Source organism: Zootoca vivipara, chromosome 6 (genome assembly GCF_963506605.1).
Source record: "Zootoca vivipara chromosome 6, rZooViv1.1, whole genome shotgun sequence".
Taxonomy (NCBI): Eukaryota; Metazoa; Chordata; class Lepidosauria; order Squamata; family Lacertidae; genus Zootoca; species Zootoca vivipara.
Genome location: NC_083281.1, coordinates 13,301,107 through 13,316,574, shown reverse-complemented (window position 1 = coordinate 13,316,574; position 15,468 = coordinate 13,301,107). Strand labels below are relative to the sequence as shown.

The following is a 15,468-nucleotide window of genomic DNA, read 5'->3' as shown; positions in this document are numbered from 1 at the left end:
CAGTTTTATTCTCTGCCTCTTAACTTAAGTTAATTAAGTGCACCAGAAGAGCCTGCTGGATCAGGCCAAAGGGCTCCCACCTGGTCCAGCACCCTTTTCTTCTCACAGTGACAAACCAGGTGCCCCTTAGGGAAACCCCACACGCAGGATCTGAGCCCAAGAGAAGCAATGCTTCCTCTGGAGGTGGAGGCAGAGCCGAGCCATCCTGGCTTGGAGCCATGCATCAGCCTCTCCCACGTAAATTTGTCTCACCCTCTTTTCCAGCCACCCAGGTTGGTGGCTATCGGCACCTCCTGCAGCTGTGAGTTCCACAGTTTAACTAATTCTGCCCCTGCTCCTGCAGCCACTTTCAGGCAGACACATTTTGTGCTCCGAGAGATCTGCAGGAAACCATAGTGAAGACCAGCAAGCAGCAGTTGTGCGCTTGTCACTCTCATCTTAAAATATACACACATATATATAGCTCTCAGCACCCCACGGATCCCCCCTCAGTGCCTTACTTTGCCCGGAGGCTGTCCATCTTCTCCTTCACCCTCTGGCCATAGATGTTGCCCTGGCGGATGAGGCTCTCGCCCGCCTTGAGGGCTGTCGTGGTCTTCTGCATGTTGAGGTCCATGGTGGTCGTGAAGTCCTTGTGCTTTTTGATGGCCTTCTCCACCCCTTCCACCGTCGAGGGCAGCTCTGTGTGCGCCAGGGTGGTCTCCTGCAAGAAAGGAGGCAAGAGTTTCAATCGGACCCCAGTCTATTGCTATTTTAACTTTGCCAAATGTCCGAAACGATCGCTGCTCGCTTTTCCGTACCCATCATTTTATCGCTTCGCCTTTTCCGTTAACTGCTTCGAGGTTCTCTCCGCAGTCGAGCGGCGTAAAACTTTTATGAAATAAACAAAAAGTCGGAAACGAGGATGAAAGAAGTGCCAGGTAAATAACAGCAAGCGGGGGCTGTTGAGAAGGACCCCAGAGCAGCAGGAGGGCCTCTGGGGCTTCCAGCTGCTGGAGATAGCCTGTCAGTTGCCATTCCCACCCACCGACCCCAAGACCCAGGGCTGTGAGCAGAAAGGGAAAGCCATTAGGAGAGGGTCCTGTGACAAACACAGACTGTGGGCAATGAGGAAGAGTCACGTCCCGAAACCTCCTGCCCCAACACCAACATAAAAGCACAATAAGGGCCTGGTGGATCAGGCCAGAGCCCATCTAGCCCAGCATCCTGCCCCCCCCCCCAGTGGCCGATCAGATGCCCACTATGGGCATCAACTCTATGGGCATCAACTCTCCCACAACTCTCCGCTCCTGTGGTTTCCAGAAGCTGGGATTTGGAACCGTTTTTGCCTCCAAAGCACAGCAATAATAATAATAATAATAATAATAATAATAATAATAATAATAATTTATTTATTTATTTATTTATTTGTTTATTTATTTATTTATTTCCCGCCCTTCTGGCTGGGGAAACCCAGCCACTCTGGGCGGCTTCCAACAGAAAAATAAAATACAGTAATCTATTAAACATTAAAAGCCTCCCTAAACAGGGCTGCCTTCAGATGTCTTCTAAAAGTCTGGTAGTTGTTTTTCTCTTTGACATTTCATGGGAGGGCGTTCCACAGGGCTGACGCCACTACCAAGAAGGCCCTCTGCCTGGTTCCCTGCAACTTGGCTTCTTGCAATGAGGGAACCGCCAGAAGGCCCTTGGTACTGGAGCTCAGTGTCCGGGCTGAACGATGGGGGGGGGGGGTGGAGACGCTCCTCCAGGTATACTGGACCGAGGCCATTTGGGGCTTTAAAAGAGGCTAGGAGCCTTCAAATGCCCTCTCCGCCTCCATGTGAATTTGCCCCATCCTCCTTTCAAGCCACCCAGGTTGGGGCCCTCGCTGCCTCCAGTGGGAGGGAGTTCCAGAGTTTAACTCTGTGTGAAGGCGGACTTTCTTTCATCTGTCCTGGACCTTCCAGTGTTCGCCTTCCTGGTACATCCATAAGTTCTCGTCTTGGGAGAGAGGGTGACAAGTTCCCTCTAGGCTGCGCATCATTAACTCCTGCCATGCCACCCCTGACTTGCCTTTTCTCTCGGCTGAAAAGTCCCATGGCAAGAGAACCCAGCAGTCCCCCCCCCAGCTCCTGCCCTGGCCGTGACCCTCTGTGCCACCCCCGGCACGATCCCAGGGGCTCCCTGGCAGCCTGGACCCCACCTGCCTTGCCCTCCTCCCCAGTTTCCCTGCTGCACGCAGAGGCCATCTGTGCCGAGGGAGGCGAGCGACAGCTGCTGCCTTGCTCTGTGCGAGCGGCAGGGAGGATGCCAAGGAGCCCACATCTCGGCCCACTTACCCAAAGGGGGAAAGCAGCTGCCCCCTCCCCCATTGTAAGCAAGGCAGGAGAAGAGCAGAGGCCCAGACTCCCATTTCTCCCCCCTCCCCTGAAGAGGGGAGTTCCCAGGGCAAGTAGGTTGCACCAGGGCTGGCGATGTTGGGGTCCTGCAGGACTGCTGTGAGGCCTTCAGATACACGGGAGAAAGACCTGCCCATGCAAATAAAGGGTTCTAAATGGCATTCATAGAATCACAGAGTTGAAAGGGACCTCCAAGAGCCATCTAGTCCAACATGCTGCAATGCAGGAATCACAACTAAAAATACGTAATTTTACAAGTTGTGGGTGCTTGTTCTTCAATTTGATCCCTTTACATGGTTTTGTATGTTTTGTGATATTTTATGCATTGTGGCTTGCTGAGTATAGTTTAGTAATTCTTGTAACAGTTAAGTGCAAACTGTTTCATTATTATTTGCTGATATTTAATTTTACTGTTTGCTATTATATGCCAACCTAGCAGTTCGAAAGCACATCAAAATGCAAGTAGATAAATAGGAACCGCTACAGCGGGAAGGTAAACGGCGTTTCCGTGCGCTGCTCTGGTTTGCCAGAAGCGGCTTTGTCATGCTGGCCACATGACCTGGAAGCTATACGCCGGCTCCCTCGGCCAATAATGCGAGATGAGCGCGCAACCCCAGAGTCGGTCACGACTGGACCTAATGGTCAGGGGTCCCTTTACCTTTATTATACGCTAATATAAGTGAGTGCTCACTGGAAGGACAGATCCTGAAGCTGAGGCTCCAATACTTTGGCCACCTCATGAGAAGAGAAGACTCCCTGGAAAAGACCCTGATGTTGGGAAAGATGGAGGGCACAAGGAGAAGGGGACGACAGAGGACGAGATGGTTGGACAGTGTTCTCGAAGCTACCAACATGAGTCTGACCAAACTGCGGGAGGCAGTGGAAGACAGGAGTGCCTGGCATGCTCTGGTCCATGGGGTCACGAAGAGTCGACACGACTAAACAACAACAATAACATTATGTGCTAATGGGTTATTGAACATTACTTTATTTAAGTTGTTTATTTCAAATACTTTCTTCTACCGTATCGGATAAATAGGTGTGTGATCTTTGCTGTCTGTTTTGCTGTCAGCTGCCTTGCGTAAAGTGATATAGAATACAAATTGAAAGTAAAATGAAATGAAGCTAAAACATCCCTGAAAAGGTAGAAACATAGTAGGAAAGGACCCCCGAGGGTCATCCAGTCTAACCCCCTGGAATCCCTGACCAATGGTCATCCAACCTCTGCTTAAAAACCTCCAAGGAAGGAGAGGCCATCTCCTAAGGGAGTCCGTTCCACCGCAGATCTGCTCTCACCATCGGAGATTTCTTCCGGAGGTTCAGTCGGAATCTCCTTTCTTGCCATTTGAATCCCCTTCTTGCCCCTAAGAGGGTCTTTGGGATGCTGCTGCCCCCCTGGGCTCCAACTGCTTAATACATCAGTGACAGCTAATGGACTGGCAGAGCCCCTTTGGGGCATCTAGGGCTGGGGGTGGAAGAGGCTCATTTTTTTATAGTAAGGTGTCTGGGCTAAAGCTGGAGGTGGGGGGGGGAGGGGAAGGTGCCGCTTGAGCCCCAGGCAACTGAGGGATGGGCGACCCCCGAGGCGCTCTCTGCTTCCCCCTGACCGCCTGCCTCCCTGGGCGGCTTCGTGGCGTTTGGCGCCAGCTCCCGCCGAGCCCCAGCTGCAAAGTGACAGCCAAGCCTGCTCAATGGTGCATGAGAGCATGTGCGGCCAGCAAGGCGGCTGCAGGAGCCACGAGCCTTTGAGATGCGCCCGGGCAGAAGGATGCGCCGTTTAGCTCCGCTTTGCAAAGCCAGAGACGGCCGGAGGGGCCGGGGGCAGGGGGAGAGAGGGCAGCCGAGGCTCAGGAAGGGCCACCCCATAAGCTGGATTTACGTATAAGGGCTTTTAATAGTGCTATGATCTTTTTATTATCTGTATTTTAAGAGATTTGTTTTTATATTGTTTTTAATTCTATTAAGAGTCCTTCCTTGGAGGTTTTTAAGCGTAGGTTGGATGGCCATCTGTCAGGGATGCTTTAGCTGAGATTCCTGCATTGCAAGAGGGGGTTGGACTAGATGACCCTCGGGTGCCTTCCATCTCTATGATTCTAAGATTGTATGATTCTGTGACTTTTTAATACTTACCTTTTATCTACAGGCATGGGGCAGTATACAAATAAATAAAATAAAAATGAAGGAATAAATAAAATGTTATACTTTTTAGTTTTTTGTATTTTATTTGTGTTGTTTTGATTTTTGAGAGCTACCTTGAGTCCTGGTCTGGGGAATAGGAGATTATTATTATTATTATTAAGAGGTGCTTATCTTTCTCCAACAGCAGCAACATAAATTTTAAAATTCTATTTCTTGGACATTTCAAACCGCCAGAGACATTTACTCTTTCTGCAAGTGTTTTTTTTTGGGGGGGCATAAAAACTAGGAAATTAATTAAAAATGTAATTAGCTGCTTGCAAGACCTAGGACTCAGCTACATTAGCCATGTTACAATGCTCTAACTGCATTATAAACATGTGGCACCAGATGGCACTGTAGAGCACAAAACTTTGTCTATGCGATTTTACATAAGAGTATTTTTTCTTTTGCTATAACCATTTAATTTATGGCTTATCTATAGCGTTTCCCCCCCTGTGTGTAGATCCAGCCCTAGATGACTGCTAAGGCGCCCACCCAGCTGACTTCTGTTTTAGTAACCACAGGGTCATAGAATCATAGAATCTTAGAGTTGGAAGGGACACCAGGGGTCCTCTAGTCCAGGGGTCGGCAAACTACGACCCCGGGCCAGATCAGGCCCGTGCCGTGAAGCCGCAACTCCCGACGATGGCGACAGGAGGAAGAGGCCAAGTGGCGGCGTCTCTCCCAATCAAACGCCACTGAGGTAAACCAGGCGCAGTGTTTGATCGGCAGAGCTGTTGCCACTTGGCCTCTTCCTCCTTCCACCGCTGCCCTGGTGCTCCTGTGGGCCAGAGAGCGGAGCAGACAAGCTCGCTCTGCCTACCCACTTCATGAGAAGAAGAAGCAGCGGTGGGGGTGGCAGCGGCCACCCCTGCGAAGGTAAGCGCAGTGCCCTCTTTCTCTAGGCGGGGCATACCTGCCAAGTTCCTCTCTGAAAAATAAGGGACCGGACCGAAATTAGCATACTGGAAGTAACGCGGCGGCCATTTTGGAACTGGGTGGAGCATGCTCAGAAGTGACTTTTGATGCTGCTGTGCCCAGTTCCAAAATAGCTGCCGCACCAGAAGTCGCGCTGCAGCCATTTTGGAACTGGGCAGAGCAGCATCAAAAGTCGCTTCTGAGCATGCTCCGCCCAGTTCCAAAATGGCCATCGCGCCAGAATAAACAGGGGAAAAACAAAAAAATCTGTTTTTTCGGCTGGGGACAGCCGGAAAAACGGGGGTTTCCCGGAGAAAACGGGAGACTTGGCAGCTATGAGGCGGGGAGAAAGCCTGTTTCGCGCCACAGCCGCCAGCCCTTCGGCGATTGAGGCAGGCGGCAAACCGAGAAGGGGGCTGGGGTGGGGAGGAGGACTACTTGCCCCCTTCGCAGTGTGCCTAGGAATTCGTTTATTTATTTATTTTCAAAATAAAGTCTGGTCCTCCACAAGGTCTGAAGGACAGTGGACCAGCCCCCTGCTGAAAAAGTTTGCTGACCCCTGCTCTAGTCCAGCCCCCTGCAATGCAGGAATCTCAGCTAAAGCATCCATGACAGATGGCCATCCAACCTCCGCTTAAAAACCTCCAGGCTCAGTCTTTCTCCTGTGCAAACCTCCCTGAAAAATGCAGGCTGAAAAGTTCTTGCAAGACCCCTCTCCAAGGGGCTGCCCTGGAGGAGAACCTCCCCCTTTGTGATGCTCAGAAGATTTCCTTTGTGATTTGACAGCCTCTGTACAAAGAACTTACGACTAACCATAATTGCTGGTCATCATCTGACCCAAACGCCTAATTAATGGGAATGAAAAGTCAAACAATTACCTGCCAGCAATTAGCAGCTGATTGATAAACGGCCTCCTTGCAAACCTCAAGTCCCAAGCAGCCAGATAAATCTTGCTACAGTGGTGCCGCGCTAGACGAATTTAATTCGTTTCACGGGTCTTTTCTTATAACGAAAAATTCGTCTAGCGAATCCCATAGGAATGCATTGAATTTTTTTTGAAGTTCTTTTTGCCCATAGGAACACATTAATTGAATCTCAATGCATTCCTATGGGAAACCGCGATTCGCTAGACGAATTTTTCATGAAACAAATTCGTCTAGCAAAGCAACCTCCGCTCGAAAAATCATTTCGTTAAGCGGAAATTTCATTAAGCAGGGCATTCGTTAAGCGAGGCACCACTGTACTTGGGCCTGAAAGCCGACTTGAAAGCTGCCTGCTAAATCTGCAAAAGGAGCTTTTGCTGCTCAGAAAAACTGAGCCCGAATAATCTCTACGCAGCGGATTCAAGGCAGGAGGGCTTGAGTTCGTGGTCATCCGTTCCCAATGCCCCAGAAGAGGCTTGGCCAACCTGGTGCTCTCTGGATGTTTTGGACTCCCATCAGCCCCAGGCATGTGATGCCGGGAGGAGCTCAGCCCTGCTGGCTGGGGCTGGTGGGGCTGCAGTCATAATAATAATAATAATTTTATTACAGTATTTATACCCTTCGGTACCCATCTGGCTTGGTTTCCCCAGCCACTCTGGGCGGCTTCCAGAAAAATATTAAAATACAATAATTCATCAAATATTAAAAGCTTCCCTAAACAGACTTCTGGAGGGAAGCAGCTGTCCCAGGAGGAGGGCAGAACCACTGCAAGGACAGGAGGTCGGACCCGATGGGCCACCAGCCTGGTCCAGCAGCCAAGCTCTTCTTAGGCCCTCGTGGAACCTGCCGGTCCAGAGGCAGTCTACCTCGCTTCCTAGGTTCTTAATGGTATTTGACCCCTGCAAGACCCCTGCAAGAACAGGATGCTGCAAGAACATAGCCTACATCTCCTAGGTCTAGGACATGTACGTCATGTTTAATAAGTGCATTTTAATATTGATCCAATCCATTTGGATTGCCACCGGTTCCCTAAGATTTCCTAACGTTGCTGCCAATAGCAGATAATTAAGTACTTGTTCTCAGGCTGGCATAAGATCATCTAGATCCTTGATGACCTCAACACACTCCCAAACTGAGCAGTTTCAGCCCCATCTCCTGTGAAGCAATGATGACACTAACCATGGGGGCAGAAAGCCCCAGCGCCCATAGCTATTTCTTCCTCGTTCACAGAATACAGAAACCTGTCTTTGCATGATGGCACAACTGTTTATTCTCTATCCACTACGATGTTAGCACTGGGAAAACATGGTTTAAATGGAAAATTATATGCTTTGAATTAAGTTTTAAAAGGTTTTAAAACCAAATATAGATAAAGACACCTGGTTTTCAATCTGTTTAGGAGGTTCGCTGGCATCCAGCAGCCAAGCTCTCCTTAGCTTCTTATGCTCCCTCCCAAGTCTGTCAATATCCTTAAATTGCAGTGCCCAGAACTACTCGTTTTTCTCGAGAAGAACCACTGGGCAGTCAGATCATAGGAAGCTGCCTTGTGCAGAGTCAGGACGCAGGCTCCGTATTCTCTCAGCACTGACTGGCAGCACTCTTGGGGGTCTCAAATGGGTGGGGGTCTCTCTCTCAGCCCTCCCTGGAAGCACCACAGGGGACGGATCCTGGCACCTTCTGCATGGAAGGCAATGTCTACCACCAAGCTGCAGCCCGTGGGCAGGGAGAGACAGGGGTGGTGACAGTGGTGTAGTGGTCAGAGTGCCGGACTAGGGCCTGGGAGACCTGGGTTCAAATCCCCACACATGGCCATGAAGTTCCCTGGGTATGACCTTGGGGGCCTGCAACTGCATCTCTTAGCCTAGCCTACCTCACAGGGTTGTTGTGGGGAGGGTTGTTGTGGGGATTTTGTGAGGACGGGGGACATCATATTAATCATAATAATTTACAGTATTACTTATACCCTGCCCATGTGACTGGGTTTTCCCAGCCACTCTGGCCGGCTTCCAATAAGAGATTAAAAATACATTAAAACACCAGTCATTAAAAATTCCCCTAAACAGGGCTGCCTTCAGATGTCTTCTAAAAGTTAGTTGATTATTTCCTTGACATCTGGTGGGAGGGCATTCCACAGGGTGGGTGCCAGCACCGAGAAGACCCTCTGCCTGGTTCCCTGTAGCCTCACTTCTTGCAGTGAGGGAACTGCCAGAAGGCCCTCGGAGCTGGACCTCAGTGTCCGGGCAGAACGATGGGGGTGGAGACGTTCCTTCAAGTATACTGGGCCGAGGCCGTTTAGGGCTTTAAAGGTCAGCACCAACACTTTGAGTTGTGCTCAGAAACGTCCTGGGAGCCAGTCAAGATCTTTCAGGATTGGAGTTATGGGGTCTTGGCGGCTGCCCCCAGTCCAAGTGGTCCAACTGGAACATGCACCACTCCGGCGAGACAGTCTGTGGGCAGGGAGGGTCTCAGCCTGCGTACCAGATGGAGCTGATAAACAGCTGCCCTGGACACAGAATTGACCTGCACCTCCATTGACAGCTGTGAGTCCAAAATGACTCCCAGGCTGTGCACCTGGTCCTTCAGGGGCACATTTACCCCATTCAGGACCAAGGAGTCCCCCACACCTGCTTGCCCCCTATCCCCCCCCCCCCAACAGTACTTCTGTCTTGCCAGGATTCAACCTGAATCCATTAGCCATGGGCACAGCAGCTTGAGCTCCCGGGAAAAAAGGCGGGATTTAAATGCAGCAAATAAACACAATAACATTTCTTTTGATTTGTTTGTTTGCAAAGCTCCAGGCACTGTGTGTTTGGGAGCCCAGTATTACCTGGTTGTAGAGGCAGACCTCGGCCTGCTTGGCGTCCCGCAGGAAGAGGAAAAAGATGTGGGCTTGGACCAGGACCTCCCGCCGGTTCTCCCACATGTCCAGCAGCTTGTTCCAGCCTACGTCCAGCTTCTGCAGCCACTGCTGCAGGGAGAGGTAGGGCAGGTCAGCCTCCTCCAGCGCCAGGACATCATTGACCGCCTGAATCTTGGCATAGTCCTCCTCGTAGCGGTTTATCTCCTCCTTGAGGGAGGCGTGGTGGTTCAGCAGCCGCTCAGCCTCCGCCAGGTTGCCTGGCAGCTCCTCCGAGGCCACGGCTGCCTGCGTCTTCACCAGCCATGTCAGGAAGCTGTCCAGGTCCTGGATGAACTGCTGCAGCCTGGCAGGGAAGGAGAGGGTCAGGAGGGGGGCAGGGGACACCTGGGCTGGTGCGGGATGTGACCCGTGAGAGGCAGTCAAGTACAACATTCCTTGTAATGCTAGAGAAGACATGCGAGGGAATGTTTGGTCCAGCCAGTCGAAACTTCCTGTTTCCTCCTGGCGGGAGCATCCTTCCTTTGCATGTGACTAGAGGTGGGCGTGACCTCACCTGTCCAGGTAACAAAAGGACGAGTCACGCAGCACCCTTCTCTCTTTTTTGACTCGCTTCTTCATTTGACCAGCTTCTAGCTAGGACTGCTCTGCTATCTCTCAGCTAGCAGAAGCACTGGGATTATTCCCCCATATGGGGCAGATCCACATGTACATATCTGTAACTAAGTCTGCCTTCAGGGATCCAACTGTGAACTGATGTGAGCAAACTTCTCTTATTGACTTTGAATAAGATCGTGGAGTCTTTATTCTTTTAAGAGGGATTCAAGGGAACTTGACCTGCCTCTAAGGGCGCCCACAGATTCTAGGGCTGGGGTATCATTGAGGGGCAATATTTTAATTCTGGAGATATTACTTTTGTTATTATCAATATTAATCTTTGGTATCTTTATTTTTAGATCTTACTGGCATACCAACAGGACAGCTCGGTAGATCCTGAGACTCCGACTCACAGGGTCATGGGTTCGAGGCCCGTGTTGGGCAAATAGTTTCCTGCACCGGACAGGGTGCTACATGAGCCTTGGGGGTCCCTTCCAGCTCTACCGTGTTTCTCATATTATAAGACATGTCTTATATTAATTTTTTTCCTCAAAAAACACACTATGGCTTATTTTCAAGGGATGTCTTATTTTTTTCCTCCTCCTCCTCCTGCCATGGCCAGCATTGCTGCTGCGCCTATCACTATGTCTTATTTTCAGGGTATGGCTTCTATTCCTTGAATGCTTAAAAATCCTGCTATGGCTTATTTTATGGGTATGTCTTAAAATATGAGAAACAGGGTATGATTGGGCCACTGTGAGAAGAGGATGCTGGCTTAGATTGGCCTGACCCAACAGGCTCTCTTTTTATTATTATTTCTAATTATTTATTGAATTCATACACTGCCCTATACCCGGAGGTCTCAGGGAGGTTCACAGAAATAATCAACATAAAAACCACAATACATATAATCAAAATTAAAACAACAACCCAATAATACCCACCCAAAAGACCCACATTTTAAAAGAGTATAAGGTCAACCAAAGGCCTGGTTAAAAAGGAACGTTTCTGCCTGGCACCTAAAGTTGTGTAATGAAGGCGCCAGGCAAACTACCCTGGAGAGAGAATTCCACAGACAGGGAGCCACTGCAGAGAAGGCCCCGTTCTCGCGTTGCCAGCCTCCGGACCTCTCGAGGAGGCACACGAAGAAGGGCCTCAGAAGTCTCAGAAGTCTCAGGATCCAGGTAGGTTGAGATGTTCTCCAGAGGCCTCCGTTCCCCCTGCCCCCAAGGACTCACCCCCCCCCCCCGGGACCCTCCCTTCTCCCCCCTCTGAGCCTGGCTGACCTGCTGGCCACCGTGAGCGAGTCCTCGCAGCCCTGCAGGGTCCGCTTGAGGGCCTCCCACTCCTCGCTGATCTCCTCGAACTGCAGGAGGATCTCCATGGCTTGGCCCGGGTGGGTGTTGGCCAGCAGCTCCCCCTCCTGCTGAAGCTCGATGAGCCTGGGTTCAAGGACCACCAGGGCGGCCTCCATGGTGGAGAGGCGGCGCTGCAGGGACAGGACGCTGCCCAGGTCGCCGCTGTTGTACTGCGTGGACTCGACGGCTCGCCTCTTCTCCCGAATCTGCGACTTGATCTCGTTGCACTCGAGCAGGTAGTTCTGGATCTTCAGGATGGAGTTCAGGTGGTCTTTGCGGTGCTCCACCAGCTCCACCACCCGGTTCCACCTGGAAAGAATAACCTGCTGGATCAGGCCCTGGGGGGGGGGGCAAATTGTGGGGCTTTCTGCAAGCAGCTCTCCAGGGCTTCCAGCATAGAAAGCAAGGAAGCCCCCAACGGTTGGAGGTGGAGCAGAGCCCTCTCCTCCTCCATTAATTGGATTAATCCTCTTTTAAAACCTGCAGGAGGGAGTTCCACAGTTTAACTCTGTGCTGTGTGAATAAACCAGGTTTCCTCAAACTCAGCCCTCCAGATGTTTTTGAGCTACAACTCCCATGATCCCTATCTAGCAGGACCAGTGGTCAGGTATGATGGGAATTGTAGTCCCGAAACATCTAGAGGGCAGAGTTTGAGGAAGCCTGGAATAAACTATTCCTCAAAATCCACCTTCATGGGATGCCCCTTGCATCTACGGAAGCTGTCCAATCTTAAGGCAAATTCTCTCTGTCCCACCCTGTTTCCCAAATGCATCATTGCGCCTAGAGACTGATCTTCCCTCGGTAGAATTACGGATCTAGCATAGGACACTTAACTCTTGGCTTCGTCTAAACTCAAATCCCCCCGGTCTAATATCCCTAGTGCTGCAAGATTGTCACAAGAGCAGCTGAACTAAAATTGTCTACCAAAAACTTCATTCTTGCAGTTTATCACCACAACAGCTACTCACTTTGAGTTTTAGTAAAGCAAGCAGTCTAATCTGTCGGCAGCTAAATGTTATCAAGCGTCAGAACAACTTGGCCACAATAAGGAAATTTTGCCCATGGGATGACTATTTTCCACCTTACCAATTTGACTCTCTGGCACCCAGGGGCGTAGGAAGATAGGGGTGGGGGGGCGGGCCGCCCCAAGCGGCGCGATCCCAGGGGTGCCATCATGGCTGCCCACCCTGCCCCCAAAACACGCACCCCGCCACAAAATGCACGCGAGGTGGTGTCACGCTTGTGGGTGGCTTGACGCCCCTAGCCTCCATCCAGGGAGAGCGTGCCTTCGCTGAGCAAGCCCCTGCAGCGCCTAGCGAGGCTTGCTCCCTCGGCCGACGCATGCTCTCCCTTCCTGCTGCCGCACACTCTCCCTGGGTGTTGAGGGGCAGGCCGGCAAAGCGACGCTTGTGACGCCCCTCGACGGCCCGCCCCTCGACTCCGTGCAGGGAGAGCGCGTGTCGGCCGAGGGAGCAAGCCAGTCCCGGCAGCTGTCCAGTGAAAACCTCGCTAGGCGCTTGTGAGGGACAGAAGTTACAGGCAAGTCCCTCCCATCTTAAGTAGCAGCTCGTCTCCCAGCGCGAGTGCTAGTGGAGAGGGAGAGGTCTCCAGCGGAGACTCAGGAAGTGGTGACCGAGGCTCAGGCAAGGTAGCGGAGCCCATGTCCAGTGTGGGAAGGGAAGTGGGAGGCAAGGGAAGAAGGCCGATCCCGCCGACCCCGGAACTGCGCAGGAAACGACGGGGGCGGAGATTCAGTATGCCTAGACTACTTTGCTGGAAGAAAACGCGCGAATCTCCATTCGGAGGTTCTGACCCCTAACTGACAACATGTACATAGTACTGTTCTGCACTGTAAATAATCAGCACTAAATAAAAGAATGAAAAGACAACGCCTGGAGGAGTCGTTACTCTAGAGTAGCCGCTACCGCGCCTGTGACAGCGCTGCAGGGCTTGCTCAGCCAATGCACGCTCTCCCTTCCTGCTGCGGCGCTCTCTCTCCCTGGACGGAGGTGAGGGGCATGCCAGCGAGGGGCACCGCTGTGGAGCGGCGCCCCGCCCCCGGGGGGTGCCTCTGCTTTGACGCCCCGGGTGCCAAAGCGGCTAGCAACGCCCCTGCTGGCACCCTATCCGCATAACCGAGCAATCCTAAAATACAGATGCACTTTTACTCCTGCAAGATTGAATGTATTGCCCTCGGCTGTACTGGGGGGGGGGGCGAGATTCCAACAGATTCCACACAAAAAACGCTTATGTCCCAAATTGGTGCCACATGCCCTTCTGGCTTGCACTCTTTATAGAGGGATGAGGTTATCACCCCTCTTTTATTGTCCATTTTGGGTTGCCCAGCCACTGCCACAGTGTTCTCTCTCTTGGCAGATCAAGATGAGCAGGTGACAGCAAAGGCGGCAAGGTTTTTAGCTGGGGCAATCAGAATAAGATCCACTATTTGAGTATTGATTCAAAACCCTAAAATGTATTTGATATAATTGACTTTTTATTTCTATTCTTTGTATAGCGTATTGTTGTTCTATTGCTATGGCCGATGACTGATGCAAATAAAGATTCATTCACTCATTCCACCTTCATGGGATGTCCCCGAGTTCTAGTGTTAAGAGAAAAACTTTCCTCTCTCCGCTTTCTCCAGGCCAGGACTCATTTTGCAAACTTCTCTCATGCTTGCCTTTTCTCCAAACTCAAAAGCCCCAACCTTTCTTCCCATCCCTTGATCAAGAAGGGGATCAAGTGCAGGGGCATCAGGCAAAGCTGGTCAGCAGACTCTCACCTGGTCGCCTCTGGCGAGTTGGAATAGCCTCCAAGTGACCAGAGCAGGGGAGCCTGGCAAAAATGTGCTCTCTCTCTCTCTCCTCTTTTTTTCAGTCCACAAAAGTCAATGCCTCTGTGGGCTGGGGGCTTTTGGGGACCTGTGTGCAGCTTTGTGGGGGGTCTTTGATTTAAGCCCCACTCAGGAGAAAGGGGAAAGAGAGAGGAAGGGGGGATTGGGGACTGGGAAGGTGCTTGCAAAGGCAACACACGCAGCGTTTCTCCACCAGCAGGCCCAACTCCAGGGTCCTCGCAAGGGGAGAGGCAGGTGGCAGAGAGAGATGGCTCCCTCAGGGGTCCCATGTGCCCTTTTGCGCACAGCGACGCTGTGACATTTTGCTGCAGCGAAGAGGGTGGGGGGTGGACGGACATCCAATTATCTTCGTAGAACGACGAGCCCCTCAGGGTTGCAGCCAAACGAGAAGCAGCAATGAGCCAAATGAGAGGTGGTTGCTTTCGAGGCCCCCCCAGGGTGGAGGTGGCAAAGGGGACACAGGACAGTCCTCTAAAGAGAACAGGGGGGGGGCTCTCCAAGGACAGGCCTCCCTCACCCCTTCTGCAGCCCCGACCCAAGGCTTGTGGGGGGAGCGGGAGGGGACTCTACCATCTCAGGGGTCCAGCCAGGCGAATGAAGCCAGTCTGCACCCCTTAATGGTGCCAGTTTGCCCTGCTTACTGCCAGCCCACATCTGGGCTACAGAAAGCCCAGTGCCGCCCCCCCCCAGTCAGGAAAGCCCTACGCTCAGTCTCTGTGGCTGGCTGAGCCTCCTCTGAGCAAGGCACTCTGCACATGCTCCGGTAAGCTGCCCATACCCTTCAGCGCAAGGGATGCTTTGTACCTGCTGTTCAGGTGGTCCTGGCAGGAGCGGACCTCGGAGGAGCTGGGGTGGCCCCCGTCCACCAGCTGCTGCACTATCTGGTTGACATCCAGGATCCGGCCCATCAGGCTGTTCATCTCTTGGTCAAGGCTTTCAAACCTGCGGAGGAAGACAGGGGGGGGGAGACCCATCAGGAGGCAGCTGCCTCAGGAGCCAAGGGCAGAAAGGGGGGCAGAAAGGGGGGCAGCAGGGTAGCCCCCAGCCCAGGAGCTCTGGCCTTCCAGTCTATCCCAGGAGGTGGCCGTGGCGTCGTTCCCAGAGGACAGCTCTGTTCCTCCACCCCATCAGGCCATTTCCTGGCTCTCCTTGCCTCCAGAATCCCATCAGAAACCCATTGAGATATGAAGCCCATAACCACTCAGGACCAGTCTATCTGCGAGGGGCCTTACCCCATATCCATCCACTTGTGGGATGGGATACATAAGTAGCAGTCAAGTACAACATTCCTTGTTTTCCTAGAACGGAAATGCAAGGGGATGTTTGGTCTAGTAGTCAGTCGAAAACTTCCTGTTTCCTCCTGGCTGGGACATACTTCCTTTGCATGTGACTAGAGGTAGGTGTG

At 51.9% G+C, this 15,468-nt stretch overlaps 1 protein-coding gene across 1 annotated transcript in view; it reads right to left on the bottom strand.

The window, feature by feature from the left end:
- Positions 1-15,468, bottom strand: part of SPTBN4 (spectrin beta, non-erythrocytic 4) — a 104,757-nt gene that overhangs the window by 50,833 nt on the left and 38,456 nt on the right. Inside the window, exons 15-18 of the mRNA XM_035118507.2 lie at positions 14,868-15,005; positions 11,138-11,518; positions 9,225-9,600; positions 501-703 (exon numbers count right to left, since the gene is read on the bottom strand). Of these exons, the coding sequence (XP_034974398.2) occupies positions 501-703; positions 9,225-9,600; positions 11,138-11,518; positions 14,868-15,005 (1,098 nt within the window). The remainder of the gene's footprint in view (positions 1-500; positions 704-9,224; positions 9,601-11,137; positions 11,519-14,867; positions 15,006-15,468) is intronic.